Source organism: Chamaea fasciata, unplaced genomic scaffold, assembly GCF_029207755.1.
Source record: "Chamaea fasciata isolate MVZ Bird 193981 ecotype frontalis unplaced genomic scaffold, bChaFas1.0.hap1 SCAF_9, whole genome shotgun sequence".
NCBI classification, from domain to species: domain Eukaryota; kingdom Metazoa; phylum Chordata; class Aves; order Passeriformes; family Sylviidae; genus Chamaea; species Chamaea fasciata.
Genome location: NW_027094094.1, coordinates 11,842,960 through 11,870,385, shown reverse-complemented (window position 1 = coordinate 11,870,385; position 27,426 = coordinate 11,842,960). Strand labels below are relative to the sequence as shown.

The following is a 27,426-nucleotide window of genomic DNA, read 5'->3' as shown; positions in this document are numbered from 1 at the left end:
CTTAAATTATTCAGTGCCTACACAGGAAAAATCCCCTGTATCACTGAAGACGAGGAACACTAAAAGGAGAAAGTATCAGCTGTACTTAGGACACCAAAAGCTTGCTTCTGTAGAGTGTCAGAATCTTATTAACCTCTTGTTTTCTTGTACGTTTGGATCTGAAAAACAGTTTGTTTGCTGCAAGCATTAGGGGGTTTTTGTTTGTTTTGTTGTTTCATTTGGATTTTTGTTTTACTTTGCTTTGTTGTTTGGTTTGGGTTTGTTTTGTTTTTATATCTTCATAATGCTTCAGAATAAATAATAGAACACAAAGGAAGCAGTTTGAGCTTCTCACAATGCAGCTGTTCCTGATTAAGGCAGAGCCTCCGAAAGGAAAACTAACATAATTCTGTCTTTCATTTCTGGAAGAACAGGAGCCGTGGGGGCAGGGGGAGAGCAAGAGCCCTCTCAGACTGCAGAGCACACTACTGCAGTCATTGTGGACTGCATCCTGAACTGCAGTTTCTGAAAACACACATTCTAAAAACATCCCTTCAAAGCTATTTTTGTGCATCTATAAAGAAAATTTAAATAACACTTAGAAACATGTCCAGGAAACAGTGAGAAATCACAGCCCAGTGGACTCTGGCAGCACTGAGGTTGCCTCACTCTGTAATCCCTTTCAAGAGAGTGACAAATGTTGTTAACAAACACTAACATAAACATCATACACTGAGGCTTCACAGTCCACTAGCAGGAGGAAAATAGGGCAATAAGCTCCAAATATACCCTGGGCTGGCTAGTTTTCAGTGAATGTGCTTTCTTCAGTTTTCAAATACTGCTGCTTTACTGAAATAAGCCATCTGGGATGTTCAATAACTGTCTCCTGAAAACTAGATAACTCAAGGGACTCAGAAGGGAACATTTGGCTCCGTACACCGTGGCAAGTGTTATTCTTACAAAGGGAAACACAGCAGCAAGGGAGTCAGAAAAATGTTCTGTATTAAAAAAAATCCTAAATCCAAAATCCAAAAATAACTTGTCCTACATAGCTAGCAGCCTTAAATGAGCCTGGAATTAACTTTGTTCACGCAAAACAGAGGGAAAACACAGAAGTTTCAGAAGAAATCAGAGGTGATCAGCCAAGCAGCTCATAAGGAGAAATTTTGCTCATAAAAAGCCACTGCAATGTTTTCAGGATGCATCTATAATCTCAGATCTGGCTATACTAATCGTGCAGTCACTGGTCAGGTCGGGCATAGAAAATGTTTAGCAGGTCTGTCCACTTGTCTCTCATTTCATTTACCAGGGCACCAATAAACACAGATAAACACAGAAACCCCCAGTGGAGATGCTCCCAGTGTTTGTAGTCATTCACTGAATCTTACAACATCTCTCTAAAAGGTCTGGGCTAGTTTCAGGGTAAGCCTGTGGAGCAGAGACTCCAAGCTCCTGATTATGCAAACAAGCAACATGTTATTATGTGTATTTCCCAGTTAGTAAGCTGAGTTTTGGCAGATGACAGAGACCAAATAAAACTGGTTCTCTCCATCCCCATAAGTTCACACAGAACTCCACCCTTACTCTCAGAGAAACTACCCAAATTAATTTGAAGAATGAAATTATATTTAACCTATTAAAAGCTGTTGGATTTGATGACTTCAAGGTGTAAATTACTCCTCCTACCAATTTATTTGTTCAAATTAAGTCCATATTGGTAGCAATAAATATATACTAAATATTTGAAGGTGTGGACAAACACATTCAGTGAGGTTCCTAATATCCCAGGAGTCAACACACAGAGCAAAATGCCATTACCACAACAGCCACAGCAGTGCTACAGGGGGCTATAGCTACAGAGCTCTCTAGGGCAAGTGCTGGTCATGTCTGTACCAGCATTACTCTGCTGTTTGCCATTCCTTTAATTATTATTACCTCCTTTTATGCTTTTTGTAGCTTCCCTTGCTTGTTGATAAGCTGTCACAAAGCAGTGGTGCATGATAACTCTGAGAAAAGCTCATTTCCATGATGTGATTATGTGTTACAACTGAGTTTGACACCCACTCTCATTGCAAGGCTGCTAAGACAACACAATTGCTGTTTTTATCTGGGAGGTTTTCCAGCCTTCTTGTCACCATTTATAGCAGCAGAGTAATTGGCCAGGTTTACTGCTTCCCTCTGTGTTGTTTTAAGGGATTAGTCACTGTGGCATCAAATCCTAATGCTTAAAAGTGGAAAGAAAAAACTCATTAGGTCATTCAGTCCATTTCCTCAGGGCCAATACAAGACCATTTTGTACAGTAAATTCCTGGCAATCTGTACAGTCGGGATATAAACAATCCCAGTGAAGGGCATCCCACCTTTTTCCTGGCAGGGCTGTGCCACGGTCTAACAGATGTCATTCTAGGGATGTTTTTCCTGACATTCAGTCTGTGTTTCTTTCCATTCTTCCTAGTTACAACTTTTTGTTTCGCACTCATTCATTCTTAATTACCATTACTTAATGACTGATTTATAGCCAACCATATACTTAGCTTCAGCTGGTCTTTAAAAGCCCATTAAAGGCAGGAAGCACTGACAACAAACACCTACATTCTTCCTTCCCCAAAAGGTATTAATTTTAGTGTTTTTGTTGTGCTATCATTTGTTGCCAACAAATAAGAACACTGAAAAATGTCTGGTTTGGTATATATACAGCACCAGGAGAATGAACAAAATTCAGGATGTTAGTTCTAGGAAAATTCATTTTATTCGAAGTTTGGTTTAGAAAATGATACAGGATTGCAAGCAAGCTTAAATGTGCAGAGTGCCAGACGCACAGGAAGTAGAGAAAGCTCAAATGTACCAACTGTAAAGGCTGACATCTTGACAGGACAGAAACCACCTCCTTAGGATCATCTTAGCAAAAACCAAAGGTAATAACAAAATCGAAAAAATTCCTGCAGCAGAAGCCAACTCAGTTAAGTAAAAGAACAGGATGAGAAGTAAGAAGGGAAATTCAGGTAATTTGGAGGTTAAAAAAAAAGCAGGACTGTACTTTCTAGGACTGTTCCTGCTATCATGAAATGCTTGTTGCTGTTTATAAGGTTAATTATTCTGAGTATATTTTCACATGTGTATGTACTATTGTTCAAGTCCAAACCACAATCCAAGTCTGCTGGCATTGAATTGTGTTGCATTTTGTTTGAAAACAAATAAAATATCTGTAACTGATGAACAGTTTTTACCAGATGCATTTCCTACACCAGTACTACTAGAAGACATTTATAAGACAGTTTAAAAAGGCTTCTAAATAAACTTGCTGTAGGACAAACATCAACAACAGTCTGTAGCCTAATTATTGCAATGGATTTAAGACAGAAGTCTCCCACCATGTTAAATAACAAAGATAGATAGATAGACAGACAGACAGACAGACTGATATTTGCGGTTTGTGAAGTCCTTAGGTACATAAAAACGGTTGCAAGAAGAGAAAAAAACTCTGACAGTCCTTCATTTCTCCAAAAATAGCACTGCTGCTCCTTGCTGTTAAAAAAAAAAAAAAACTGAAGAAGAATAACAAAACCTACAAGGCAAAGCATATTCAAAGATCCAAACAGGGGTACTTAGTCTCCGTGGACAGAAAAAAATAAAAATAAAAAACCACAAACAAAACATCAAAACCAGACCAAAACCATACACTCTGCTTAGGGCTTATTGCTCTTCCTCATTAATTTTAACTTCTTTGGGCTCCTCCCTGATAATCTTGCACCGTGTCAAGCTTCAGCTGGGAGTAATGAACCCTTCCACAGAAGAAGACACACTGCAGTCTGTTTAAAGTCTGTGTAATGAAAACAGCAATTCAAGGTCAGAGCTGTGTTGCTTCAGCCAAAGCTCACGTATTGGTGACACTGCAGACCAGCAGGACACAGACTGCAAAGCAGACACTTGTGGGGTAGGGTCCAGCATGGAGGCCAGAATTTACTATAAGGTTGTTCCAGTGTATGAAGAAAATCATTTATCTATCATATCTAGAAATTAAGGAGACCAAACCTCAAAACTTGTATCTGTTTTATAATGTATTCATATCCATTGGAAAAATCAAAATCACACATCCAGCCATGAAATCGACTGCCAAAATTTTCCAAATAATGTAGACAGTGGGGAGATAACAATACATATGGCCAGAAAGGACCAGAAATTTTTAGAACTAACTTTATGCGAATATAACGAGCACTACCACACAGAGGAAATACAACATTAGCTTAACATGAAAGAGGTTCTGAAGAGAAAGAAAAACCATTTTAACAAATAAATTTTATTTTTCAAATACATTTCACATACAACCTGTTGTCCTTGTCCTTAGAACTGTTAAAAGATACTAACATCACTTAGCTCAAGCATATGGAATACTACTTTACTGATGTTCATGAAGTATTCTTCAATCCCTTGATAAAAAGCCCAACATAAATAAATTACAATACTGTGTGTATCATAATCAGCACATATAAATACATACCCGGCACCTGTTTAGACTCTCTCATTTCTGTAATATCTTTAATATAGAGTCTTGCAAACGCAGAAAATACAGGATCTATCCCCCAGTGCAGAGAAGGCATCTCTTCTTCATACTTCTTGGACTCAGACTGCATCCAAAACCTGTGAACACAGAAGGACCTGTAATTGTTTTCTACACAGGTGAAGAGCTGTTCACATATGCCCCAGCTAAATGAAAAATCAGCCCATGAGTTTACATACAATAACACAGCAGAGCTGAGGATGAGACACTGGAGTTTATCTAATATAATGTTATATTTATCTATCAATATTTCATGTGTCGCCACATGAAATATTCAAAGTATCAATACTCATGATTTGTTTGAAGTACTGAGAATCCAGCAACAGCATTTCCCCCAGTAACTTCAAATGAATTAGAATTTCAGAGATATTTCCTCTCCAAATCCATAAATAGAGAACTAAAGTCAGCATTTGTTTAAAAGAGCAGGGTTGTGGGATCCTGAGTGGTTACTTTCTCTACAGATGATGATTATTCCCTCCATCATTCTCCTCCCCTCCACTAACATATTCTTCTCATTGTTCATCCTGTGCTTTATTGTGGAGCTGAGGGAGAATGATTTTATTTAAAACAAAAGCAGCCACCCCTTCTTTATTTTGGGAATGTAGTCTCCACTAACTTTGAAACTGTTTCTTTCCCTTTTACCCTTTCAGATTTCACAGTTTAATGCCTGCCATCTTCTGCCATTACAGATCCAATTCTCTGCTTATCACAGTGTTGATGTGTTGATGTCAAAAACCCCAGCACTTCATTCAGGAAGATCCTCATAAAGATTTGGAAGCTGAAAATATTTTCTTTCAGCCTCTCCTGTATGGACAGGAACATTGTTCCTGTAAGGCTTTCCAGGTCACCTTCCAGTGGGTGTCAGCCCCTCGCAGCTCTTAGTCAAAGGTGCTAAGTGGACGAATTTTGAATAGTGTGCAACTGGGCTGAGATTTGGCAGCACCAGTCTCCTGAGAGGAAGCAGCTCCCGGTGATCTCTGCAGTCTGGGAGAAGCACTGGTAGCTACTGATGTAGGGACAACACGCCATGAACATCATGAGAGCACCTTGTCTCACTGAGAAACAACAGAGCTTGGGTTCTGCACGGTTTCTGTTCTAATGCTTAAACTTCATTTTGAGGCAAGGGAAAAGAAAAAGGGTGAAGCACAACAAGCCAGAGTGTTGCTGACATCTATTCTATACTGCGCACAAATTGCAGTTGATAATTCGATCCCTGTACAACTATTTCTTTATTTTACTTAAGTAAAAAAAAAAAAAAGGTCAGTGTTATTTACCCTTCCTTGGACTGGTCATTTCTTTGGTGAAATATTGAAAATTGATTTTAAATACTGAAATATTGAAATTGACATTGAAAATATTTGATTTTGTCAGTTCCAGCAGTAATTTCACCATTGAGTAACAAACTGAATTAGCTTTGTTTACACCTGGATTCATGTCTCGCTCACCACTTCAGACAGCTCTTCCCAACCTTGCCTTTTTGCACCTGCAAGATCTACTTGTCACACCATTCTTTTCTCACTCAAGTCTCCCCATGAAGCACTCTTTTTCTACTGCTGAATTGAAACACTGCTCAATAGAATTTTAGAAATTAAGCTGTTAAGTGTATGATCTTAACACAAGCTGCTATTTCTCCATATGGTGGTTCTTAGGATACTTGCTACAGTCTATGTCAAATTTAGACCATAAAGTTTCTCAAGGGAACAAATGGTTTGAACCTGTATTTCACTTGGCATGCTCATTTTCTAACCAAAATTAGTCTCCTCATCTCTTTTTGGTTGCAGTCTATAGTACAAAGTTATATTCCTTTCTGCTTCATGCCCCCCCAATTTACCCTGCATGGTTACAAAGCCTGTCACAGCTCAGCACCTGTTTTTCCTCCTAGACAGGCAGCAGACTGAGATAACCAGCCAAAAAGAGACAATCAGGTAACAAGTCTGTCTAACCTTTTGTATTTTGGGCAAACAGACACTCCTTGGGGCAAAAAGCAGAAGTCACCCCTGCACATGTGTGCAGCTGAGGGGAAAGCAATGAAGCAGCTCCACTGGAGATTAAAAATATCTGTATTCTGGCATTTTATAGCCACTTGTTAAGCCTGAAATGCCCAAATGTTAATAGATCAAGTCAAAGCCACACTTTTAGCTTACATGAAGCATCTCCCCAAAATTTTTAACTGCTTCCCTCTTCTGAAGGGAAAAGATTTCTGCAGCAAAAGCTCTTTCTATCTCAGAAACTACTAGGAGTTAAACCTAAAATTCTGGAGCTTCCTTCTCACTCCCAGGCCTTGTTACAGCTCCTCACTGGAGATTTTTACACCCATCATATGTCTTTATGTAGAGACTACTCTGCTTAGTTCAAGCCTGCTACAGCACACAACGCTTTATCTTACAGATCTGGCAAAGATTCCTTGACAAAAACTAAATCATGCACTATGAAGTCATCACAGGATTCCTTGAAGTCCACAGCACAAATTTGCTGAAGTCCTGAGTTACAGACATTCCATCCACACCAGCCTAGGACAGTGAAACCGTACCCCAGCCTCCCACTCACTTTCAGCAATGTCTGACAGGCACAGAGGGCATTCTGCACAGCAGCCAAAGCCTTCCCCGGCCTCTTCACGGTCCCAAGAGACCTCTCTATCCCTGACACCACCCAAAACCAAGCCTATTTTCTTCCTTCCCTCCCAAGTGGCCAACTTGGTAGCTACATTTGAACAGTGGCCTATTTGAAGCCAAAAGCTTGTGGTCAGTTGGAAAGAAAAGATACTTAGTGCCCCCTGGATATACCGCTTGCCTCCAACACTGCTAGTACCACTCCATTCTTCTCAGCAGTGGTCTGCTCCTAAAGCAAAGCAAGATGTAAACTATTTCCAAAGTATCTATTCAGTGACTTTACAAGCTTATTTCAGGCAGATGGAGAGTATTAAAAAACATAATTCCTACAAGGCTGACAAAACTCTTCCAATCATTTATCTTTTGATATGTAATAGTATCTTCCCGTAAGTTTTTCTTAAGTTGGCACAGGAAGCCTCTCCATCCCAGGGTTAATTACTGAGTCATCCTGGCAAAAGTGGAACTTTCCATTATGCTACAAGTGTTTTCAGCCCTTAACTGGTACCATTGGTGATATGCTATCAGCAAGGAAGATAAGAGCTGCCCTGTATTATGAAAATCCAAGGGGCAAATAGGGGCATTGTGGAGATGTATAACGTTATAATCAATGAGAACCAGACAGCAAACAATAGACAACTCTGAACAGATACTATATGTACAAATGTTTAAGGATTAAACTAGCTTTTGCTGGGAGATGGTGATCAAGCTTAGCAATATAAACAACACAGAGTCCTAGCAAAAGGTCACTCCTTTCTGCATTTTGTTCTAAGTGCAGTGTAATGACTTCAGGCTTGCTGTAGTGCAAGGAATTCAATCCTGTTACAGGAGAAAAAAAGGCAACAGAAGCATCTAGTCCACAAGTTCATTAGATAGAAGATATCTGTATTCTATTTTTAACTCTAGAAAAAGGCTCTGAAGGCATAATCAAAACCAAAAAAAAAGAATTAAGTTGTTCTTGGGAAAATAACTCTGTTTGAATGGCAAAAATCTAAAGTTTACATAGTAGGTATCTAGATACAAATAAACAAGAAGCCTTGAGATTATTCTAACATATTAAAATAGGGCTGTCTCTTCCACCCACTGCTATCAATGTTAGCTTTCCTGGCTCTACTGAGAAGTCAACCAAGTTCATAATCCTCAGAGGTACCTGGTGAGCTCACCAAGGTATTATCCCAGAGGGGGAAAGCAAGGAAAATTGGCACCCTTCCCAACCATGCCACCCCCCAAACCCATTTTCCTTCTTCCCTTCTAAGCAGCCTATCTGGTAGCTTTGTCTCAATAGCTTCCTATTTATCACCCTATTGATTTATTCAATAGAATCACCTTCAAACAATAAATTTCTTGGCTCATATTCTTGTGCCCACTGTGTACCTTTTCCAAAAAAGCTAAATGGCCTTCTCTCAATCCCAGTGCAATTGAAACCTCAAAGAAGAGTATCTGTTTTAATGTTTCTTGTTGTCTTTTCACCAAATTTGATTAACAACCAAAGCTCTTGGTGAAAATTGCCTTAGCTTGAGATTAATCATCTTGAGCCAAGAAAATGTATCTTGCCAGCAGCTGCCTGCAACTGCTCCGCAAGTGCTGGCACACTGCTGCAAGAGCTCTTTCTCAAGTTAGCTGTGAATCAGAAACAGAGAATTTATGCACTAATACAGGCAACTTAAACATCCTACCAGGCTTTCACTCTCCTCCAAAGGCTGCCACTAGCATGCTAGCACTGACAATTTACACTGAAAACAGCTCTGAAACTGTTGGAGTTGCCAACCCAGTGGATTAAAACAACTTAAAGTCCATTAAAACAACTTAAAGTCACTGCTGGTCTACTTGAATAAATTAGGCCAGAAACTGTGGCTGTCAAAAACTGCTTCATAGGTCGGCCATTCCTGCCACAGACAAAGCAACTTGTGGAAAGCGGAGCAGAGTCAACAGCTGGGTTTTGTAACACCCTCTGTCATCTGAATTGAAATCATCGGTGTCTGAGTCAACACCCTATGTGACAAATGACTATTATTCAACTCTTCATGATCAGCAGAGGCAATTCCAGCACAGTACAGTCAAACCCACCATTTTTCAGGAAATGTTTTTAATTACCTACAGCCACATACAACTTTTTAAATTAAAACCAAATAAACCCATTGTATTATTATACAAGTAAATCTTACTGAACTGGGAAGTAAAGCTTTTGGTTACAGTTAATATGGAGCAAAGATCCTAGACATGAAACTCACCCATAAGTTTTTAAAAAATACTTAATTAAAAGAAAGTTTCCAACACCAGTAACAAGATGTACACCATCACTGAGAAAAAAAACCACACCACTGAAAGACAAAGGCTCCTGGAAAACAGCTGTTGGAAAACTATCAAGTGGTAAGGTAAGGTCAGTTTGGATCCACATCCTACCCTGTTATCCTATTACAAATCAAGATGGGGCAAGCACTTTGTCTTCCACCTTCTGCTTCTGTCATGTTAAATCCTGTCCGTTTTGATGCTACATGCTGCATGTCTTGTAGCTCTTATATGTAAGTACAATTGCAATTTAAAGACATAGTTGCAAAACAAAATTAAGAAATCTAGAACTCCTCTGAACTTCCAAAAGCTTAGCACTTCCTGAAATTTTATTTGTACAAGGGTTTAAGATTTTTCTAAGCTGTTCAGATAACAATTTAACAAAAGAAAGAATTATAGTTTTCTTAAAGATATTCCTTGAAATTGTAAACATCATATGCCTTTTAATTATATTACTTTCCATTACATTACACTTCCCTGGCAAGTGACGTGCAAGACAAGAGGCCCATCACTGCAACCTTTACCCAGTGGGGAATCTAAAAACCCAGAAAGGCATTGCTCGCAAATGCCCATAAGGCAGGATATATGTAGGGGCAAAAAAGCTTTGTTTTATCAATAAACTGACATGGCTGTTATGTAAGAGTCTTCCAGTGGATTAATGTCACCAGGTCATAACCTGTAATGTGTTTCCCTTCCTCTGATTTTACCTTCCCACAGCACTGCCTGGAAAACCTTCTGGATAGGTGCATGTGGCTGCAGGAAACCAAACAAACTGGCTCCTCCAACATCCTCAGTCTGGGAAGAAAGGGGCACAAAGCTTACAGTCCTCGATTGCCTCCTTTTGGCATTGAAACTTGTTTTATATGCAAGCTTGTAACAAGGTTTTGGCACTCAATTTTCCAAAAGCATGATTCCGAAAAACTAACAGGAAAGGGTGTAACAAAATAAACAGCAGAAGTAGCTCTTTCTGATCCTTGTCCCATGCATTAGATACAATTTCTCAGGGATCAAGAAATCAGCCAACCACTCAGCAGACCAGTAAACTAGCTCTGTATATGTATTTCTCATGACCACCTGTAAGCTTACCTAAAATAAGGTAGTAGGCACTCACTACTGATATTCAGAAAAGCTTCACTTCCTATGTGTCTTTTAAAGCTATTGCATAATCACACTGAAGTGCCTTCTTCAATTAATTCCCTAACCTGTCTCAAGCGAGGGCAGGAGGAAGCCTGTGAGGATGATTAACTCTCTCTGAAAGCTCTTAATCACCCACAGTGCTGCCAGAATGAGCTGAGCTGCAGAAAAGACATTCTTTCACTGGGAGAGAAGATTCTCAGTTATTAGTGCAAATTAAAAACAAACAAAAGTAAAAATAAATTACTTCTTATAAAGAGTAAGTTTCTTGCTTGGAAGAACAGCAGTATGAAAGCTTTGATAGCAAGAGGATTCCAAACAGGCTGTTGGAAAAGGAAAATTTTTTGACAGATGCTTTTAATCGGGAGGGGATGCTGCCCCTCTACTCAGCCTGATGAGGCCACATCTGGAGTGCTGTGTCCGGTTCTGGGCTCCTCAGGACAAGAAAGACACGGAGCTCCTGGAGGGGATCCAGCAGATGATTAAGGGACTGGAGCATCTCTCAAATAAGGAAAGGCTGAGACAGCTGGGCTTGGTCAGCCTGGAGAAGAGACACCTAAAAGGGGACCTTGGCCATGCCTGTAAGTGTCTGAAGGGAGGGTGTTGAGATGATGGATCCAGCCCCTGCTCGTGGTGTTGGGCAATAGGACAAGAGGCAAGGGGCAGAAGTTGATGCCCAGGAAGTTCCACCTGAACATGAGGAAGCACTTCTGTGCTGTGTGGGGGAACACACACTAAAACAGATTGCCCAGAGAGGATGCGGAGTCTCTGTCACTGGAGATATTCCAGAACCATCTGGACAGAATCCACAGTAATGTGGTCTAGGGGGTCCTGCTTGAGCAGGAGGTTGGACCCTTCCAACCTTATCCATTCTGTGATTCTGTAAGTTATTGGGACAACACAATGAAATTAACTAAAAGAGAAAAGAGAATAAAACCTAATTCACCCCAGTTTATGGCAACAGCTAGCTTTCCTACTTTGTTTTAGCAGTGTAACATAGATTTACTGTCAGTTCCTGAATGAACATTTTCAAATTTCAGAAATTAGCACAGAAGTGACAAGCACTGGTTTATAGCTTTCTGAGGCTACTGTGCCTGTGAACTCCCCAAGTTTGACTCATTTCTAGAGGCAAATAATCCTGCCCACTTCCCTCTTTACCTCCCCTTTAAACTGGTTTATGGTCTAAATTAGAACAGCTTCTGGAATAAGTCTGAATTTGTATGAAAATTCATAGGACTACAGAGCATTCCATTACAACCTGAGACTTCAAAATAATTAACCTTTGATTTGGTCTAGGCACACAGTTGTGATTTGAAGTTTTAAAAATATTCCTGACACATACCAAAGAGATTATGAGAGATTATGATTTAGATTACGAGAGACCTGCTTAATGTTCTGAAATTAATTTGCATTTTATTTTGTTGTGGAAGTGAACATTATCACTGTATCAGAAGACTGTGAGACTGCATGGAACATGGTGTCAAATAGCCCTGTCGTTGATAGATACAGAGTAACTCAAATAAGAATAATTTTGAAATCTCAGTTCCATCTAGAACTACCATAAACATTGTGAGAATACCTAAAGGCTGAGATTTCTCATTTGAAGTGCTTTTGGAAGAACTAATGGTTACTCTTCTTTGAAAGATTGATAAAGTTAGCTTGGCACTGATCTTTGATTCTAGTCCAGCTGTATTTGTTGTTTGGTTTATGTTATTCCAGAAAAATTTTTTTCACTTTCAAATAAAGACTCATAGGCACTTCCTGTCTAAAGGCCCTTCTTGTAGAGAAATGTTTAAACATCCCAAAAGTCAAATCCGTGCAAAATGTAAAGCGTGTGTAGGGGAAGCATTGAGCCCATACAGTATTACAGAATTATCTGCTTTTCTGGGAGAAGTTTGAAGAACAAAGTAAGAACTTTGAACATAAGAACAAAGCTTTTGTTGTGCTTTTCAAATGTTCCTCACACAGGTCCTCTGAGCCATCATCTAGGAAAAGTATCAAAAGGTTGGGTGCTTGTATCAAAAATGGTACAATTCCCAGCCTGCTACTCTGAATTTCCTCTGCAACTGGGCTTTCTTTCTGAAGACCAGGGTTTTTACACCTGAAATCAAGCACAGGATTTCTTAGTCGTGCCCAGGCTGCTCTGAACTGAGCTCTAAACAGAAGAATTTTAGAAATACCAAAGGCGTAAATACATTTCTCGGTTCCTCAAGACCGAGAAATATAGTAGTGCACAGTCCTTTACCCTATGAATAATCTGAAGAGTAGGTTCTTCTCAGCTAAGGAAAGCTGGCTCATAATCATTTATCTTCAGCTACTAAACTATTAGAACCTGCTAAAAATCCAGAGATTGTCCTTTATTAACCTTTGGTTTAAGCAATTTTTGTAATTCTCTGAGGGTATCCTGAAATAATGAATAATTTACCAATGCTCCATCTGAGGTCAGTCCAAATATCATAACTGAGAGCTGGCATAGGACTGATACAGAACAACCCCAAACTGTCCTGCAAAACGAATATCTTCAGTAACTCCCCTCCGTGTGGAGAAAAGGCAGCTAGGCTTGTTTGTTAGTAATGATTTTGGCCCATCTTTAAAAACTTGTTCCAAACCCCATTGAAAGGCATGAAATGACAGAACATTATTTAGATTCTTCAAAGAAAATACCTCCCTGATGACTGTGGCTGTAACTTCTTCCATGAATCACTGTCACAGCTAACATGATAGAGTCATTACTATTTCCGACTTCTTGGTATGTAAAGAAACCAACAGCCTTTTATAAACTAATTTAAGTGTCTCCTTAATTGCATTTGAATTTCAATAAATGCCATTTCCTACCTCATGCTCTGAAAGGAAGTCACTCCTGTATACTCAATGCAGAAAGATACATTAGTGCTCAGTCAGAAGCCACAGGAATTATTTTTCATGTAGGTAATTTTATTTTCCTCTACAATTCAGTCCATGTAATGTAATGGGCTTTTTTGGTTTAATCCATAAACATACTACAGTATACTATAAAACATAATTTTGAGGATTAGCTATTAAAGATCTCTCCTGTCAAAAAAATAAACATTTTAGGGCACTTGAGATAAAAAGTGCATCACATCACAATACTCTGTTTTGTCATAAGCAAGTGCTAGTGCCCAAAGTTTGCACAGCCTATTGTTGGACACACAATAGCTGCTGTGTGCCTTAACAATTGACATATTATTGCAGCTCCCCTCATTGCTGCTGTACCAAGATGAGATCCTAGAGAAAACCAAATTCTACTTTACAACGCACTCAACTATTTTTTTTTGCCTAATTTTCTAGGTAAAAAGAGAACATTGCACTCAGAGAAATTATTAAAACATGGTTGTAATGCAAAACCAACATTATGTAATGGAAAACTTCACTTTTTTTAAATTAAAATAATTTAGTATTTTAAAGTCTAACTTTACATTAATAAACAGTTGGTATCTCACGTTCTATGTTATTTCCCCTTCTTGCTAGTAGACATATCTTCAGTATTATCCCACTGCAATGTTTCTTTTTGGGATATTACTAGAAAATCAGTAGTCTTTAGTGTTCTCTTTGTGTCAGATTTTCCTTTATTGTGTGTGTAGGAAATGTTCCCTTTTTGTCAGAATGGTATATTTTTAATAGTAATTGTAGAAGGCATAATAAACTTCCTGGTTAAGCTTACCACAAAACCAGGATTGGGTCTGATGGCTAGCCAGCCACCCATAGAAGAAAACAGATTAAAGAAGAATTTATTTTCATATTACAGAACAAGTTATTTGGTCCCAAGATTCCAGAGCTGATCAGGATCACAAGAGAACACAAAGTCCATTCTGGAAAAAAAAGGCTCCCCTGGGAAACAGTGAAAGAAAATCAGGATTTGCAGACAGAAAAGCAGCAATACATGCGGGGGGTTTTGTTCAGACATTTTTTGTGCCAGTATTGACTGAGAGCAATACTGAGGTGCAAAGCTATCTTTATCCCTTAATAAATTTCTAATCCCAGCTACTATGTGAACTAATGCAAATTTGAAAGCCACAAACAAAAAGGGCAAATCAGCTCGTGACTGCAACGCAAGAGGAAAAGGTCTAATTACCATCTGGAGGAAAGGCAACCACGGTGCAGCATTTGCAAGACATTCTTTCATGTGACTTAACTAAAGCTTCTAACAGCCATCAGATGGAGGGGGCTCCACATTTTAAATGATTTGCTTTGTGTTCATGTACAGTTTTGATCAAATAAATCTTGTTTCAAAGGAAATACAACCTCAAATTATTAAAATGGTTAGAAGGAATATGGCATTATAGCTAAGAGCAGTAGTATTTTAAAGGATATTATTATTTTAAGAAAAAGCGTTTGAGATGGACTTAGTCGTGTGTGGTTCTGTGAAAGATTGTTACAGTCATCACCACATGGAGAGAACTTTCATTGGACTAACTACTGTACTAAAAAAAAATGCAACTATCCACCAGAGCAGCTCAGTATTTTAATATTAACTGGAAATTCCTATGAAAGGAGCTTTTTGAGTTAAATACAACCCAAAATGCGTGCAGCTTTCTTGAAAAGCTTTATCATGAGGATCTGAAGTTCTTAATTGCATTAGTCAGTTAATCAAAGAGAATCAGCTATGTAAGTTTCAAGTTGTTGACGTGTTCCATTAAATCTGAGGTTTGCTTCTCACTCCCCTACAAAAATCCATGACTATTTCTGAATATCAGTCTTGAAGAGGGTTTTCTTGCAGATCAACTGGAAGCAATAAGAAAAAAAAATTCTTTGCTATAGCTTCAATAAAGACAACATATTAAAACTTGAATGCTTTTGACATGCCATGTTTCCAAGAAATATTCTTGTATTATTTGCTGAAATATTTGATCCTTATTCAAATTTTGATATTTATATTATTGCTTTTTCTTCTGCCATTTAATTTCAGATAAAATCTATTCAATAAAACATTGCAGGTTTACTTGGAAACATTAAGGTAATCTGGCAATTTTTATATTTGCTCTGTCATCACTCTCAGAAGTGTTGCTGACATCAAGAGAAATGCAGTCCAAGAGTTCTGCTGGTAGTGGTGTGTCCATAGGTAAGAAGAACTCCCATGATAGGTTACCAGGAAAACTGACTACACACAGTCAAATACTGTGATAAAGATAAGTATATAAAATGGGGGAGGCAAATTGACCTCTGAAGATACACTTCTCCACTGACATCTGAAAAAGTATGGCCAGTTTAGATTAAACAGAGCTTTTTGAAGTCAAAATCAGATCAATCCTATTCCTACACATTTTAACACTCAATGGTTTTTTTACTGCACACATGAAGTAATACCCTTATATGTTGAAGCTTCCAAATGCCGCATGTTTCTATGGCAATTCTTAGATTAACTGGTCCTGCAGTAAGGCATTAAAAAACCCCAAACCATATAATAAAAGTAGTATACCCAGATTATTGATAGAAGCCTGAGTATTGATTCTGGCTAATGAGATACAGGCAAGCTCTTGAGTGTCCAACCTCTGGTATTATAATTTTTTCCTGTTTATATTATATGTGACTGAACCATTTCTGTTACTTGTATCATAAAGGCTCATAAAATACTGAGTACAAAACAAAGTGTCTTTTTTGTTGTGCTTAACAGAAAGAGAAGTCACTAAAACACATCTCTATCAATGGTACATTTATTAGAAAGGCTTTAGGAGTGCTGTAGCATATACAGGCCCAGCCAGCATGGCTTTGGGGAGGACAGGTCCTACCTGACCAGCCTGACCTTCTTTTATGACCAGATGATCCAACCAATGGATGAGGGAAAAGCTGTGGATGTTGAAAACCTTCAGCTCTGTCTCCCAGAGCACTCTCCTGGAGAGGGTGGCAGCCCATGGCCTGGACAGGGGCTGTCTTTGCTGGCCCCAGAAGTGCCTGGCTGGCTGGGCCCAGAGCATGGTGGTGCCACAGGGGCTGTCCCCAGAGATCAGAGCTGGGTGCAGTCCTGTTTAATAACTGTATCAATGATCTGAGTGGGGGGATCCAGTGCACCCTCACAAAGTTCCCAAACAGCACTAAGCTGGGCAGGAGTGCTGATCTGCTGGAGGCCAGGAGGGCTCTGCAGAGGGATCTGGGCAGACTGGATCAATGAGCTGAAGCCAGTAGTGTGAGGCTCGGTGAGGGGAAGTGGCAGGTCCTGCTCTTGGGTCACAACAGCCCCATGGAGGGCTACCGGCTGGGACACAGTGGCTGGAAAGTGGCCCAGAGAAAAAGAACCCAGGGACACTGGTCAACAGCAGTTTATCATGAGCCAAGAGTTGCCCAGGTGGCCAAGAAGGCCAGTGTGGCCACAGGACCAGGACTGCTCATCCTCCTGCACTGGGTTAACCAGAGTGATCTAGAAGCTGCATTGGTGCTTAGAACTGAAATGAGACCAATACAGCACAAAACATGAACTTTGGGAACAGATCGGAGGAGAAATGGCAGAGCCCATGAAAAAATGCCACCACAAAACTGGAAAATATCCAAAAAAACCCAGGGCACATCGATTAAAGAAAACAGAAAGGACAGTGCTGACTGCCAAAGGTGACAGACAGACTAAGACGGATGAAACAAGAATTACACCTCAGATTTAACCACAAACAAGCCACCTGTGACCTTACAGCAGTTCAATGAGCTCAATCACCAGAAAGAATTTTGGAGATCAGTGAAAGTGTGGGTGGACAGAAAGTCAAGACAATATAAAAATACACCATTAAATATTTTGAAGGAACTGAAGACAGAATGTAGGACTGCAGTGAAAGGGCAATATATGCTGTGAAGAACACATTTCAAATTAAATTTCTGAAGTGTTTACTTTCAATTAGGAGAAATTGGAGCAGTTTAAAAGAAACAACTTAAAGATTAGGGAGTTAGGAACAGTGGCAAGTGTAAGTGATTGAGGAAATGGAAAAGGATGATGATATCAAGCAGCAGAAAGTATAAAGGAGACTTCTAATTCACAAAGAGATGAAAAAGATTGTCATGAAGAGTTTACAGCTATTTTAAGCCAGTATATTTGATGCACAATCAAGATAGTTCTTTAACATCTTTAACATCTTCCTCTGGCATTTAAAGGAAGCAATGAATTTTCAAAAAGCATTGCTTTAAATACCTAAAGGAGAAATTTTAATATAATTCACTTTTACCTTTTTATCCTTACCATCTGGAAACATTTACAGTTGCTAAAAACTACTGCTATCAGAAACAAAAAAACCACACACACAAAATCCTGGCTTCATAGAGCCTCCTCCAAACTAGGAAGTCACAGTAAACTGGGAAGAATTTGCAATGAGCACTTCACCTTCATCTTATAGAGTTTATTTTCAGGATTGAAGGGCAAGCTATAATTCCAGAGCGAAAGAATAAGAGAAAAAATAAGCTGGAGTCACAGTTTTTCTTTTCATATATCCTGCTTTTATCTTGAATTACTTGTTCAAGAGTAAGAATGAAAAAGCTGAAAGTAAAACCTTATCACCAGATGATTTGCTCCTTTCTTGTGCCAGACTTTCATCTTATATTTTCAATGTTATATGAATTAAAAGCTCTCTGGAACAGGAAGACTCTGTTTATACAAGTCTAAAGCAGCACACGTGCAGTACCTGCTAACATTCAGTCTTTGGTACCACGGCAGGAACATTCTGCTCTGAGCTCTGCTCTTTTGTCACACACAGACTGAAACACGGCAGAGATGCTGTGTGTGAACTGTGCACAGCCCAACGTTTACCAACAGAGCTGAGGCAGAACCGGGCCCTGCCATCCCAGCCCAGAACTGCCAGCTCAACTTGTTCATACATAACTTACGAAATTTTCTTTTAGTTTTGCATTTCTTGCCAGTTATGCCAAACTCCAGCATGCACACATAAACATCCTCTGCCCCTGCCCCCATTGCCATTAACCCTGAGGCTAAAGAAAAGATAATTTTGCCTAAATACAAGGAATTCTTGCTGTGGCTTTTTGATTCCTTCTTCCCCCCATTCTCTATGAACCAGTCAGTTTAAATAAACCTACAGAAATTAGTCCCAAAGCACTTTTTATCCAAGAGAAAGCAAGTTAAAATCAAAATATTAAATTATAAATATTAACAAAATTATTATTTAAGCCATCATTGTATTTTAATATCCAAATCAAAGCTATCATCCAACTTGATGGGGAAAAATATAGATAGGAAAAAAGAAATTGAACTTTAAAAATTAAAACATCAGAAGCTAAATTGCTGCTGGTAACACTCTATTATTGTATTTAATTCAAACCATCTGAATGAAACTTGCATATGAAATTAACAGGTGGAGCCAGCCAGATCACAGAAGAGATAACAGCTCCTTTGGATTGCAGTTGTTTCTTGTTTTTGCCCTCACACACATTACGCAGTCCTGGTTCTAACAACCTCCTTAACAGTTTTACCTTTTGTGGCCAAGCTATCAGTACAAGGAACACAAAAAGCCCAGTATCAATTTTGAAAAACAAATGCTGATTATTACAACAAATCAGTTCAGCAAGAGTACTTGAAAGGCTCTTATTCATAGGGTGGGACTAGCCGTGAAACTGATTTTATATAGTTTAAAGAAACTGACTCATGACAGAACACTGTTGTTCGATTCATAAAAGCTTTGTGTCACGGGCATCTCAATGCCTCATTATTATTACTGATTTATATACGGACTTATAAATATATAGCCAACTATTGTTACACTAATGAAATGATCTGGGGAACGATGCCCACTTGATCTTTAGAAGCTCATCATGCAGCTTAAGTTAATGGCAGCTGCAGGCACTCAGGTTCATACGAGGATAGGGCATTACACGATTTTCCCTGGGCGTTTGTCTCGCTGCCGCGTGTCCCTGAGGTCTCCGCATCGCCTCGGCTGCTGCTGGATGGACTCCCCGCCTGTCACAGCCCAAACTCCGAGCCCGGGTCTGCCAATTGCCCCTAATCCAGGCAACGGGAACGCCTCTTGCTTTCAAGGGAGGAAACGCCCCACATTTGGTGGCATGTACACAACACAACTGTTAAAATACAATTATACTTCAGGGTGAGGAAGGAATCACTTGTGGGAAGAGAAGGTTGCGAGATAAGGAAATTCAGGCCTGTCCCAGTGATTAATTAAGATACCGAAGATACCAAACGGGGCAGCGCAAGAACATGACACCCTGCTATGACAAAAGATAAACCAGTAGCAGGTCTAGGGACAGCACCGAACCGCAAACAAAAGAAAAACTAATCCAACGCCGCCTTTTGCTATCAACACTTTCCTCAGAGCTCTGCGTCCAAGCCCAAGCCCCCAGCAGGCACCACCTGCCCACGGAGCGCTCCTAACACACGGGAGACCCTCACGGCCCCTGGGGACCCAGGGCACCAGCCAGCACTGAGGGGAAACTGTCTCCCGCCTAGGGAACATCACCCTCTGCCACAGGGCTGGGGACAGCCCTCCTGCACGGGATAGCGGAGCGGCACGGAGAGGCGCGGGGTACCCTCCGAATTCAAAGGAAAAAGGGTCCCTCTGCCACACACCCCTCCCGTAACAGCAAACGGCGGACTAAAGGGAAACACGGCAGAGGGAGGGACGAACCCTCAATCCCCACGCCAGCGCTGCCGTCCTGCCCTGAGGTTAAGGGGTGCGGGGCGCCCCCCTCCATCTTGAGCCCGACACCGACTTACCCGCCCGGAGCCTCCGCGCGCTCCTATTGGCTGGGGCCGCCGCGGTCGCGTCACGTGGGCAGGGCAAGCCCCGCCTCTTCCCGCCGCCTGTGCCGGGCCCGAGCCGTTGGCGGGGGAGGGTCGCGCGCGTGCTGCCGGTGCGGCGCGTGCGCACGCGCGGGGGAGCCGGGGGAGCGGTGGGGGCTCGCGCTACTGCGCGTGCGCCGGCAGCGGAGCGGCGGGAGGGGCGCGAGGCGGTTCCGGGAGCGCGGGAAGAGGGGCGGGAGCGCGGGGCGCACGCGCCGGCGGCGGGCGGGAGCGAGGGCGGAGGGGGCGGGGGTGCCGCCGGTGCCGCCCCGCAGGAAGCGGAGCCGCCCGGGCCCCGCTCCGCGACGGGGAGAGGGAGCGAGCCGAGTGGGAGAGAGGCCGGCAGAGAAGGGTCATTTTCCGCCGCTGTGCCAGCCCGGGACGCCGCTCCGCGAGGACACCGGCCGGGAGCCGGGAGCGGGGCAGCCTCGGCCCCTCCCTGCATCCACCCCGTCCTGCGAGGCGGGACGTGACCGCTCCTCGCTGCCCGGCGCGCGGCAGCTGCCTCCTCCCAGCGGAGCCGTGACCCCTCCTCCGGCTCCGCCGCCCGTCCCGAGGAGGGAGCCCGGCACTTGTTGCTGCCGCGATGGTGACCGGCCGGGCCGAGTAGGGACCGCCGAGCCCGTCAGGGAGAGCAGCTCCGAGCCCGGCCCGGTACGGGGCATCGCGGGGTGTTGTCTCCCCGCAGCGCCCGGCGGTGACGGCGCTTCCCGGGCGACGCCAAGACTTTGGTCTCCGCGTGGGAATCGCGCCCGGCATCACCGCCCGCGCCAGGTGGTCCCGGCGGGCTGAGGGGGCACCGCCGCCCGCCCCGTCCCTCGGCTGCAGCCAAAATGTCCTTCTTCAACTTTCGTAAGATCTTCAAGCTGGGCGGCGAGAAGAAGAAGAAACAATACGAGCACGTCAAGAGGGATTTGAACCCGGAGGAGTTCTGGGAAATCATAGGAGAGCTGGGCGATGGTGCTTTCGGTAAAGTGTTCAAGGTAAGGGCGGGCAGCGCGGATCGCTTGTGTTGCTCATAGCTGAGAAATGACTCGGAGCCTCGCTTCTGCCTCCAGCACTGCCTCGGGCTCCCTGTCTGCCGGCTCCCTCACCTCGGGATTCCTGCTGGCAGCGCCGAGTTCGGGAGAACTTGGCTGGGGCGCTGCGGGGGGACGCGGCCGGGGGCAGAGCGGGGGATCCCGGCGCCTCCTGGCCACGGAGCCTCGTGAAACTAAAGATAGAAAAGACCTATTAGGTCATTGTCCCGCCTTCTGCTCCACCCTGCCCGCTGCTGGATTGCTCACTTCTCTGTTTGGGGTTTTTTTGGGACTCGTGTAATACAGTATGGCTCCTAACCTTCCAAAGACTGAATTTTCATAGATCCGAAGTTCATGGGTTTGGTTTTTTTCCCTGTACAGGAGGAACCTCATGAACAGTAAAACTGACTTCTGTGCCTCGTGTAGTGTACAGAGCAAGGTTGTCGCTTTAATGGGCATTCTCCCATCTTGTTCCACGTGGAGTTGAATTAAATAGCTCTGTTCTCTTGGCCTTGCCTGTGTGGCGGGATTCATGTGTTGGATCTCCTAACTTCTCTCAGTTGTTTGCTCTTTAAATCTTTAAGTGTACTGGTACAAGTAGGGTTTTAAAGGATGCTTATCTAGAATTTATCAACCCAAGTAGACTACAGTGACATAGATACAACCCTGCTAGTGTTTGACAAGTCTTTGGCTTTCAGGCAAATCTTCAGCTACATTGCTTCTTCCAAAAAGGGTGTTAATGCTGCATGTCTGGTTTACGGATAGCGTAGAAAGAACATCTTGATGGATAAGCCTAAGAGAATTGGGAACCGACATGAATTGAAGCTAAGGAGCAGGTTCTGGAGACTAAGAAAAAATAGCATGGCATTTACAGTGTTTCTGAGAGCTAATTCGGTCAAGAAACGTTTATATTTAGAATACTGCACTTGAGAGTTTATGAAATCTGGGTACTCATGAAACTTGTTCTATTTTGGGTAGAAATTATTTTAGGTTCTATTGTACTGTGGTGGTATCACCTGTTTGTAAATTTGAGCAGAAGTGCCGCAGTAAGTTCAGAATGTTAGGTGGGGTCATTTCACCCAAGGAATTTGTGTCAGTGTTTTATACTAAGACCATCTAGTTTGTTTAGATGCTGGTGTAATACACAGTCTATATGGTGGTTCTCATGTCAATTTTGAAGATTAGAGTTTTGGGAATTTTTTTGGGTTTTTTTTGAAATGTCTGGGAATATGTCTGAAGTTGTTCTGTCATAAAGGCTGCTCACCACAAAAACAGCATCTCTAACAGCACTTGCAGAGTATTAAAGTTTTAATTTGTGCTGCATAGTGGAGCTTTGATTCCCATTTTCTGAATATATGCCTCAGATACAATGCTAAATGTGTTTTCCTCTTCCCCCACGTGCACTTCCCCATCCATCCTCAAACCTCCTCTCACTTCATCTGTAGGCATGTCTGTATTAGCAGTAGTAGTTCAGGGAGGTGTCTGAGCAAGGCAGCTGGTAAAATTTGCATGCCAGTGTACTCTGTACACAGACACGAGAATGTTTTCTACTTGGATGTAATTTTTCACTTTGAGATTTATTTCTGACTGAAATGACAGAGTTCACTGTTGAAATTGATCTCAGACAGAATTACACGTGTGGTTACTCTGGTCAAGTTGTTGAAGTTGGCCCTTATGAGAATTAACAGGCGGTATTCCTGGGAAAAAAAATCCCATTAAAAAAAGAGAAGTAGGTTACTGCATGTGTTCATCAGCATTCTTTTTGTTTCCATCTAGTTTGAGATGGAGGCTTACACACAGATACAAACTGTACTTGTGTTCCTGCACCTGAGCATACTTCCCAAGAAACCGTGTGGAAAGCAGGAAAGGTGTGTTATGTTGTTCTTTCATGGATATGCACTTCAAATGAGAAGTTGCAGGAATAGACATTCAGTTCCTTCTCGAATTTTGAATTCAAAACTATAAGCCAGAACAAATCTCTCAAGAATGCTTGAAGACTTTGTCTTTAGGTAATGGAAGTGTGGGGGTTGGGGTTTTCATTTTGTGTAATGGATTTTGTTTTATTTGCCAACACCCCCCCCCATCACCCTAGCATCAGTTACATTTGCCAAAAGTACATTTGCCTTTGTTTAAGACCTTAGGATCTGTGTGTGACAGCATTTTGGCAGATGTATTAAAATGGAATTGCCATATAAATAAGTCTTTGTATACTTTGAATTTCTAAAAAGTAGGTTAGATTGGTTACATGCTATGATTTCCCATAGAGGAGTAATTGGTTTAGTTGTGTAACTGATCATCTGAACGAAGTGTCAAATATTTAAATATAAACTCAAAAACAACTCTAAATGATTCTGACAGTACTGGGAAGCCTCGCTGATTAAATTATTTACTTAAAAATGCTGGCCAGTGATAATTAATTTTCTGTACCGAAGTCTTAAGGGCATTGAAAACTTGTGATCTATTCCCCTTCTTTGCAATCTAGTACAAGGATCTTGCCTTTTTTTTTTTTTTTTTTTTTTTTTTTTTTTTTTTTTAATACTTTAGCCAGATTTCTAGAAGAGCTTATTTCCTTTGAAGCTGTTAGTTGCAGCATTCTAGGGCTTTTTGAGTTCTGAGAATTCATACATTTGTATTCACGGACTTCTGTGTAATGTTTAGAAATACTCTGTTTCAACTGCTTGTTGCAAGTCTCTTGTGATCAGAGGAGCTCTGTAATTGCAGATTACTGATGGCAAAGGTTTATAGCCGTGTAGGACTTTTTATTCTGGCCCTTTTCAGGCTCTTCAAAGAGGCCACTTTTAGGCTGTTTTCTTTTTGCCCTTGGCTAATGAATAATGGTGTGGTTTTCTGGCCTTTTACAATTTATAGATCGTTGCAGTACTCAGTGTCAGGTGATGGCCCTTGAAAAGAATTTCGAGTTTCCTGATGATAGAATTTTTTCCACTCTCTTTTATGTGCTTTTCATGGATTATTTAGAATTACTGAATGGACTTCTAGAGTTCTGACAGACACTGGAGATGCATAATATTAGCACTGGAGGCTGATTTCAACTTTGAAATTTGGCAGTCAGACGCAGAAAACCCCTAAAACAAAAGAGTTTGTTTGAAATGTCTCTTGATTTGATCAGGTTAAGTGCCCTGAAAAAACATGGGCTCTTATTGTAATTATAATCAATTTGCTTTAGAAAGTAGCTACATTATTGTATCATGTTGCTGTATTGTGTGTTCTAGTTCTACCCTATTGTGCCAAATCACAATTCTGTGCACACTGTAAACATTGCTTTAAGGTAGATCAGTGTGGTAATGACTTTCCTCAGCTTTAAACTACTTTCTGAATTCCCAGAAGTAAATGTTCAGGTGATGTGAAAACAGACCTTCCAAATGCCTGATGTGATCTGTGGCTCTTTCTTGCTACAGATAAACATCATTAATGAAAATGCAGATATCTTCCTCAGTTAACCTTAAATAAAATCTTTGGCCTGTATTTCAGTTAAATTTGCCAGCCTCTTTTGGCAGTAAGAACATTGTACACTCATATAGAGGACTTAAATTGCAGAAAGGCACTTTCATAGTGTCTAGTTGTCATCTCTGAGCCCTTTACTAGAGGATACTACTCCAAGAAATTAATGTACTTTTGGCCATGATTATTATGGGTACCATCTGCACAAATGTACTAATTTTAAGTCTTCTGTGGGAACAGATTCTATAGAGGTAAAACATTTGTGACACTATACAATGTAAGACAGAGTATCTCTATATGGTATGTGTATATAGAGATAGTATATAGTGTATATATATTTTAATTATTATTAGGGAATCCTTTGGACGTGTGTAGCTTTGAATTTCATTCACACTTCTTTGTTTGAACTGGAGTGTTCTGACCCTTTATAGTATCTCATTCATTACACTAAATCTAAGATGCTGGAAGCACTGTGTATACAAAACTGTCGTAGGAGTTCAGAAAATGAAATGAAAAAACTTCATATGAAGTTACTCGCACAAGTTTTCCAGCTCTGAGCAATTAGCTGATGCTTGGTTAAAAAAAGAAAAAAAAATCTGTTTTTTCTTTAGGTTCAGAGAAAAAAAATTTGTGCAAGCTGATAACCAGAATCATGGTGAACAGCATTACCCAATTGCATTATCTTCTGAAAATTATAGCTACATTAAGTGTTCATATTTACTGTTATTGGCAGTAGTGGCCAGTAGCAGCCCATCTCTGGCTGGTCGTAGTGGACTTTTGACAGCAGCGTTTCTTCAAGTCCAGTGATCTGTTTGCTTCATTTAACTTAAGCTTTTGTATCTGTATTTGAAACCCTCATATCTATAATGTACCCATATGGCTTACAGGACAGCTTGGTTTTTGCCTTTAGGTCTTCTACATCAGGTAGAAACAAACAGAATTTTTAAGTAGTGATTTAATAAGACTGGACCGATTATGTCATTTAATGATTATGTGTTCTTAATTCCTTTTAATGTTTAAAAATGAACTGGCTGCTGGTAACTGCTTAGAAGTCCTTTTTTGTGTACCACTAATATAATAACTGATTTTCTAATCCTAGCAAATGCATTAATTAGTCTGACCTATAAACAAGTTAAGGACAGAGCAAGGAGAATTTATTCTTCCTAATTTCTTTGGTCTTACAGCACATTGTTCTAAACTCCTGCAGTTGGTTATTTAAAGTTGAAGTTATCCAGCTGATAGTAATGTATCATGCTGCTTCATAGGGTGGATATCTTTTACATCTGTGACCTAGGAATCCCAGGAACAGATTTTGACCACTTACTTATTATCTAAGCTTGAAGCACAGATAGGCTTTGTTTTTTCTACTCTTTATCTTTTTACTTATGTGGTGTCATTAGTTCCACTAATTCTTTAGAAGAACCTGGTAGAGCTGTTGAAACTTTGTAGACATTCTGTTACGAATTATATAATTCCCTGTGGAAGGATGTTGCTTGAGTTTGTCTGAAGTCCTACATGTTTGGTACTAGTTGGAATATAAATTAATACTTGAAAGTTGCCAGTCAAACACGGGGTTTCACAAATAAGTTTCATGTATGACTGCCATAAGCCCAGACCTGGAAAGAAATAGAAGGTGAAAATGTTCTGAATTGAAGTTCAGTACAGAAGAATGAATCAGTGGTGCAGAGCTCTTGGCAATTTTGATTAAAATTGTTTGCTATACCAAATATGTTTTCTTCTAATATATTTTCATTCATAATTGACTGTGTAAGTTGACCTCTCATTAAACTGGAGCAGTAAAATGGTGCAGTTGCCCTCAGGAGATCTGAATTAATAATATTCTCTTAAGTGCTATGTTGCTTTGTTTAGCCATTGAGGCATTAGTCGATAGAGGAGATATGAGAGTTGATTTACTCTCAAGAGAGTAATGTATGAGGTGCCAATATGACATTTTGAATAGTTAGTCTAAGTAAATAAAACTAAAACTTTACTTAAGGCTTGCTATGAACAGTGATCTCTGTAAAAGTAGCCTGAGTATGGTAGGGCAGCAGTGAATGATGAAAAAAGGTGGATGACAGTTCATAGAGGGCAAACGATTGTAATCTTGCTGATCAGCTTGGTGACTTGCCCTACAATGTTATCTTTACGTTCACACTATTGCAGTTTTAGCCTGATGAGAAGATTCCAGATAAGGAAAAGGCATTATCGCTGTTTTAAACTCTGTGAAATCTGGCAAGGGGGAAGTTTTACACAGCTCTTTACACCTATTGTCACTCCAGCTAAGTTTTCTGAGGAAATGGTAGTGCCAGAAAGTCATCTGTAAATTGTAGACTGAGATAACTTTCTTGACTGAAATGGCTACTTGTTACTTACTTTTCCTTTTTGTCTGTCCCAAGGAAATATTGGGAAGCATAGCACGTGTGTCTCACTTTTTGGACGTATTTGCATCACTTGGCTTGAAATCAGCATCACAATACTTAACTTATGAGTAATGTATTGTCTGTCTGTTGCATTTGGAACTAAAACTGCAGCCAAGTTTGTGGAGGATAATTATAGAATGCTTGTGATTAGTTCTTGGGAAGGCAGTCATCTTTTCCAAGGTGTGAGCATAGTAAAGTAAACGGTTTAAAACTCTTAGGTAAA

At 40.8% G+C, this 27,426-nt stretch overlaps 2 protein-coding genes across 5 annotated transcripts in view; one reads left to right on the top strand and one right to left on the bottom strand.

The window, feature by feature from the left end:
• The window catches only part of STN1 (STN1 subunit of CST complex), a 43,789-nt gene extending 23,499 nt beyond the window's left edge, over positions 1-20,290 (bottom strand). The window contains exons 1-2 of one of the 2 annotated variants that reach the window (XM_066190973.1): positions 20,240-20,290; positions 4,478-4,617 (exon numbers count right to left, since the gene is read on the bottom strand). In XM_066190973.1, coding sequence (XP_066047070.1) covers positions 4,478-4,610 — 133 coding nt within the window. In that variant the 5' untranslated portion in view covers positions 4,611-4,617; positions 20,240-20,290. The other variant, XM_066190974.1, reaches the window with a different exon arrangement.
• Positions 20,291-20,927: 637 nt separating this feature from the next.
• The window catches only part of SLK (STE20 like kinase), a 47,480-nt gene continuing 40,981 nt past the window's right edge, over positions 20,928-27,426 (top strand). The window contains exon 1 of one of the 3 annotated variants that reach the window (XM_066190971.1): positions 20,928-21,288. In XM_066190971.1, the coding sequence (XP_066047068.1) occupies positions 21,139-21,288 (150 nt within the window). In that variant the 5' untranslated portion in view covers positions 20,928-21,138. The remainder of the gene's footprint in view (positions 21,289-27,426) is intronic. The other 2 variants (XM_066190970.1, XM_066190972.1) reach the window with 2 other exon arrangements.